Source organism: Pistacia vera, unplaced genomic scaffold (genome assembly GCF_008641045.1).
Source record: "Pistacia vera cultivar Batoury unplaced genomic scaffold, PisVer_v2 Contig679, whole genome shotgun sequence".
NCBI classification, from domain to species: Eukaryota; Viridiplantae; Streptophyta; class Magnoliopsida; order Sapindales; family Anacardiaceae; genus Pistacia; species Pistacia vera.
The window spans coordinates 515,871-522,455 of record NW_022196533.1 but is presented as its reverse complement, the minus strand read 5'-3'; the positions used below and the strand labels follow the sequence as shown (position 1 = coordinate 522,455).

The following is a 6,585-nucleotide window of genomic DNA, read 5'->3' as shown; positions in this document are numbered from 1 at the left end:
TTAACAGGAGTAGTGATTTTTCTGAAACCTTGTAACATGTAATGGAGGTTGAATCCAATTACTCTCATACTCTGATTTCTCTGGTTTCTTAATCCAGTCATAAGGTTGTGGAGTACAAAAGTGAGTTTTTGGTGCCTTATAAAAATGAGAGTCAAACTTGATGAAGCAATTATGATGTACAGTATTGGCTAATTCAATTGCAGCCTCCATTAACGGAACTAATGTATATTTTCCCGAACCTTTACACAACATTTTCTTCTCCAAATTTCCGAATTCAACCAACTTCTTCTCTGAAAAATCAACCCTAAAAACAACACAAGAATCATCATCATCTTCAGGATATGTTAATAAAAGATTCCCATCTGACTCTATTAGTTTACAACGGTAGATTGCCCTTGAGGGAATTGCAAAAGAGAGAACGTCAATTGGATCAAAAACGATTTTCTGCTGTTTTGCTATAATCTTAAAGGAACTCAACCAAATTTTTTCACCTCCAAATCTACTAGCACTATAAGCACAATATAAGACTCCATCAACACAAGCCAAACTAAGAATATCTCGTCCAAAATATTCTAAACAATAATGGCGAGTCCATCTTGTATCTCCAGGCCTACATGTGTAGAGTTCCATCGATATCCCATGACCAAATATCACACACTCTTTGGAAGTTGGATTGCCTGAGAATATTAACCAAGAATCATGAATGTCAAGAGGACGTTCCGGTACCGGGAGTTTTATTGTTTCATCAGTAAAAGGATTATAGAAGACGAAGAGTAATCTATGAGCAGAGTAACAATGAACATTCTTGTTTACTTTGGATATAAGAATCCAACCATATTTTGAATCATGAAACCTTGATCCAAACGGTAACTTCTTTTTAATCTCATACTTTGTTTTCTTAGAAGGATTGTAGAGATAACAAAAGCCACTAACCTTATCATCTTGGTTGTAATCGTAAGTAAATAACCAAGGCAATTGATCTGCAGATTTGATAGCATAAGTATTACATTGCCAACTTTTGCAGACGGCCCGAAAACGGATTTGATCATCGAAATATAGATGTTCCATTATCACGCTTTGTATATCAACTGGAAAATCGGACCATGACTTGATGGCACTTTCATGGTTCATGTTGGATGTGATTATGTGAAGGGCTTTGTTATAGACAAGTGACAATAGTAGTATATTGAAAGAATAACAATTCAATGTAATAATATTTGACTATATATATATTACGTTTATGATGAATCCTATTTGTAAAAGGATTAATTAATAAGGAAAGTTGTTATTGAATTAGAAAACTGAAAAAAGAAAAAGATCTAAGTAATACAAAATTAGGGTTTCTAATCCATCACCTTATTTTCCTATTACAAAAAAAAAAAAATAAAATAAAATAAAATAAAATAAAATATTCCTAATTTCGGAAATGTTCCTGCATTATTGCTTTTCATCACAATTTTACAATTTTAGAATATAATTTCTAAATTATAAACAAAAATACTAATGTTCGTATTTNTTCTCAATATATGATAATAAAATAAAATAAAAACTGAAATAACCAAACTTAGTGAAGGAGGTTGAATCCTTATTGGAGCTTTGATAGATCCGATCATAATGCTGTTAACAGGAGTAGTGATTTTTCTGAAACCTTGTAAAATGTAGTGGAGGTTGAATCCAATACTCTCGTAATCTGATTTCTCTGGTTTCTTGATCCAGTCATAAGTTTGTGGAGTACAAAAGTGAATTTTTGGTGCCTTATAAAAATAAGAGTCAAACTTAATGAAGCAATTATGATGCACAGTATTGGCTAATTCAATTGCAGCCTCCACTAACGGAACTATTGTACATTTTCCCGAACCTTTACACAACATTTTCTTCTCCAAATTTTCAAATTCAACCAACTTCTTCTCTGAAAAATCAACCCTAAAAACAACACAAGAATCATCATCATCATCTTCAGGATATGTTAATAAAAGATTCCCATCTGACTCTATTAGTTTACAACGGTAGATTGCCCTTGAGGGAATTGCAAATGAGAGAACGTCAATTGGATCAAAAACGATTTTCTGCTGTTTTGCTATAATCTTAAAGGAACTTAACCAAATTTTTTCACCTCCAAATCTACTAGCACTATAAGCACAATATAAGACTCCATCAACACAAGCCAAACTAAGAATATCTCGTCCAAAATATTCTAAACAATAATGGCAAGTCCATCTTGTATCTCCAGGCCTACATGTGTAGAGTTCCATCGATATCCCATGACCAAATATCACACACTCTTTTGAAGTTGGATTGCCTGAGAATATTAACCGAGAGTCATGAATGTCAAGAGGACGTTCCGGTACCGGGAGTTTTATTGTTTCATCAGTAAAAGGATTATAGAAGACGAAGAGTAATCTATGAGCAGGGTAACAATGAACATTCTTGTCTACTTTGGATATAAGAATCCAACCATATTTTGAATCATGAAACCTTGATCCAAATGGTAACTTCTTTTTAATCTCATACTTTGTTTTGTTAGAAGGATTGTAGAGATAACAAAAGCCACTGACCTTATCATCTTGGTTGTACTTGTAAGCAAATAACCAAGGCAATTGATATGCAAATTTGATAGCATAAGTATTCCATCGCCAACTTTTGCAGACGGCCCGAAAACGGATTTGATCGTCGAAATATAGATGTTCCATTATCACGCTTTGTATATCAATTGAAAGATCGGACCATGACTTGATGGCACTGTCATGGTTCATGTTGGATGTGTTTATGTGAAGGGCTTTGTTATAGACAAGTGATAATAGTAGCATATTGAAAGAATAACAATTCAATGTAATAATATTCGACTATATATATATATATTAGGTTTATGATGAATCCTATTTGTAAAAGGATAAATTAATAAGGAAAGTTGTTATTGAATTAGAAAACTGAAAAAAGAAAAAGACGTAAGTAATACAAAATTAGGGTTTCTAATCCATCACCTTATTTTCCTATTACAAAAAAAAAAAAATAAAATAAAATAAAATAAAATAAAATATTCCTAATTTCGGAAATGTTCCTGCATTATTGCTTTTCATCACAATTTTACAATTTTAGAATATAATTTCTAAATTATAAACAAAAATACTAATGTTCGTATTTTCTTAATAAATTAAAATTTCTTAATATTATTACTAAATTTTGTTTAGTTTAAGAATATTAGAAAACTTACCATGCAAAATATAGTTTGTTGACAAACCTCCAGGCTATAGAGTTTACCGGGTTTGGGCTTTTTATTTTGGACTCCTTGTCTGACTCTTTGGGCTTTTATGGTTTTGTCCATATCCAACAACAAGTATTTGAGGTATTTTACAGGTAGGGTTACTTATGTAAACCTAGTGTGTTTGACATTTTTCTGTGAGCACCTGATGGATACATAAATATGACATTAATCCTGAGTGTTTGGTCTTTTTTTGTATTGAGAACCTGTTCGTTACATAAATGCGACTTTAATCCTGTGTTTTTCACATTTTTTGTGGTGAACGTGTGCCGGTTTTGGTTTTGGAAATACGACCTTAACCTTTATTATTGACGGATCGTTAGGTTATTCTTTTTAAATTTGAAGGAAATTATGTTTTACTATTCACCCAAATTCAATTATTCTAAAATGCTTTATATGTCAATAATATTGAGAGGTTTGTATACGTTATGGAGGTTAAATTAATAAAATTGTTGATAAATTTAAAAAATGTATTAATGACATTTTTGAAACTAGCCGAGCACTAATTAAAAAAGGCTAACACTTAGGAGTAGGTTGTATTTTTTAAATAGTCTCTCCTTAATGTGCACCATCGCTTCTCTTTCTAACAACCTTGACATTCCTTTTCCGACTACTAAAATCTAGGTCAACTTATGACATTTTTTTAAGATCCGTCTTTGATTCGTGTTAGAATTAAGAGAACCCAATTATTATTATTTTTTTATTTTTTTTGTGATTTTGACTGGTTTTTGTTTCTGGGTTTGTGTTTTTTGTGAGTGTAGGTATTGAATATTTTGGCTTTAGAAGCGGACGCATGGAAACGATGAGGTAATTCTTCAATATTTGTGATTTTTAGTATTGATTGTTTTTGTAGTTTGTAGAAGCTTTGTTAGATTTATGGGGTTTTGATTATAAAATTATGTGTATGATTAATTTATTAGTTTGATAAGTAGAAGCTTTAATTGATGATTGTATTGTTTTGTTTATGCTAGTTTAATTGTTTGAGAGTTATAGTTTAATACATGATAAGGTTTTTGCTTTGGTATATACATGATAAGGTTTATCTATTTGAAAGAGATTTTTAGCCATTTTTTCTTAAATTAAAAATAAAAGCTTTCGGCAATGGTAATATAAAACAATGATTATAAAAATATCAATTATATAATTAAATTCATTAACGAAGCCCATATAGGGTTGCCAAATTTATGGAAAATTCATCAATTTCCAAGTTTTAAATAGGGCAATAACCTAAGGATCAGAATCAACCACAGAAATAAAATCCTTACAGAAAACATATATGAAGAATATTATTAAAGTTTTAATGAATATTATTGGGTTAAAAAAAAAACAATTAACATATAATCCCTTTTTTAAAATAACAACCTTCTCAAAGTATAAAAATAATTAAAAATAAAAAACAAAAAAAATGAAGTAAAATTACCAACTTGGTTGAGGAGGTTGAATCCTTATTGGAACTCTGATAGATCCGATCATAATGCTGTGGACAGGAGTAGTGATTTTCTGATACCTTGTAAAATGTAGTGGAGGTTGAATCCAAATACTCTCATAATTTGGTATCTCTGATTTATTGATCCAGCCACAAGGTCGTAGACACAACCAAAAATGAGTTTCTGGTGGCTTATAAAAATAAGGGTTAAACTTCATGAGACGATTCTGACGTACAATATTGGCTACTTCACTTGCTGCAACCTTCTCTGGCGGAACTAATATACATTTTCCCCCAGGCATACACAATATTTTCTTCTCCGAATTTTCAAATGCAACCAACTTCTTCTCTGAAAAATTAACCTTAAAAGCAACATAACAATGATCATATTCAGGATATGTTAATAAAACATTCCCATCTGACTCAATTAGTCTACAAGCGTAGATTGCCCTTGAGGGAATTGTAAACGAGAGAACGTCAGTTGGGTCGAGAACGATTTTCTTTTCTTTTGCTATAATCTGAAAGGAACTTAACAAAATTTTTCCACCTTCTAATCTACTAGCACAATATAAGACTCCATCCATACAAGCCAAACTAAAAATATCTCGTCCAAAATCTTCTAAACAGCAATGAAGAGACCATTTTGTATCTCCAGGCCTACATGTGTAAATCCTCATCGATTCCCATTCATTCCAACCATGATCTATCAATACTACAAATATCACACACTCTTTAGAAGTTGGATCGCCTGAGAATATTACCTGACTCCTAACAAAGTATAGAGGAATTTCCAATACCGAGAGTTTTATTGTTTCATCAGTAAAAGGATTATAGAAGAAGAGTAAACTACGAGCATAATCATTCTCTTCTACTTTGGATATAAGAATCCAACCATATCTTGAATCATGAAACCTTGATTCAAATGGTAACTTCTGTTTAATCTTATACTTTGTTTTGTTAGAAGGGTTGTAGAGATAACAAAAGCCACTTACCCAATCATATCGGTTGTACTCATAAGCAAATAACCAAGGCAATTGATCTGCAGATTTGAAAGCATAAGTATTCTGTCGCCAACCTTTACAGACAGCCCGAAAACGGATTTGATCGTTGAAATATAGATGTCTCGTTATCTCGCTTTGTATATCAATTGGAAGATCAGACCATGACTTGATGTCACTGTCATGGTTCATGTTGGATGTAATTATGTGAAGAACTTTGTTAAAGACAAGTGGCAATGGGAGTATATTGAAAGAAAAACAATTTTAAATCTAATAATATTCAAGTATATATATGATGAATCCTGTTTGTAAAAGGATTGATTATTAAGGAGAGTTGTTATTGAATTGGAAAACTGAAATAAAAAGAATGATGTAAATAATACAAAATTAGCCAAGAGTTAGAGTTAGAGTTAAAATATATTAATTAATGTGACTTGAAGATAATTGAAAATTGTATGGTAATTTGACGTAAAAACTAAAAACAGTAAATGAGCATTACGAAAATAAAAAAATCTGAATAATAATATTAATCCCTTTCTAAAGTAATAATCTTCTTAATTATTATAGTAATTTAAAAAAAAAAAAAAAAGAGTAGGAGCAAACAAAATCAATGAAGGGAACTTTTAGGTTATTTGTGGTGTGTTCTATTATTTCGTTCGTAGTAGTTTGAAGTATGAAACCTTGATCCAAGTAGAAACTCATTTTTTATTTGTGATTCAAAAATATCTTTCAAGAACTAAAATAGGATTCAAAATTTTGAATTGTATAACGTAGTATTTTAAATTGTTTTCAAATTAAAATCTATAGAAAAAACAAATTTTACCTGTTTTCTATTTTTACACAAGTTTTTACGGTTTGTATTCAAAAACCGTTTTTGAAAACAATTCAACTCATTCGTTGTA

At 30.8% G+C, this 6,585-nt stretch overlaps 2 protein-coding genes across 2 annotated transcripts; both read right to left on the bottom strand.

The window, feature by feature from the left end:
* LOC116113450 (F-box protein At3g56470-like) lies at positions 1-1,131 on the bottom strand. The gene has a single exon (XM_031399606.1). The coding sequence runs from the start codon at positions 1,129-1,131 to the stop codon at positions 1-3; it is 1,131 nt and encodes a 376-aa protein (XP_031255466.1).
* A 3,544-nt stretch (positions 1,132-4,675) lies between these two features.
* Positions 4,676-5,875, bottom strand: LOC116113449 (F-box protein At3g56470-like). Its single transcript, XM_031399605.1, has one exon. The coding sequence runs from the start codon at positions 5,873-5,875 to the stop codon at positions 4,676-4,678; it is 1,200 nt and encodes a 399-aa protein (XP_031255465.1).
* Positions 5,876-6,585: the final 710 nt, after the last annotated feature.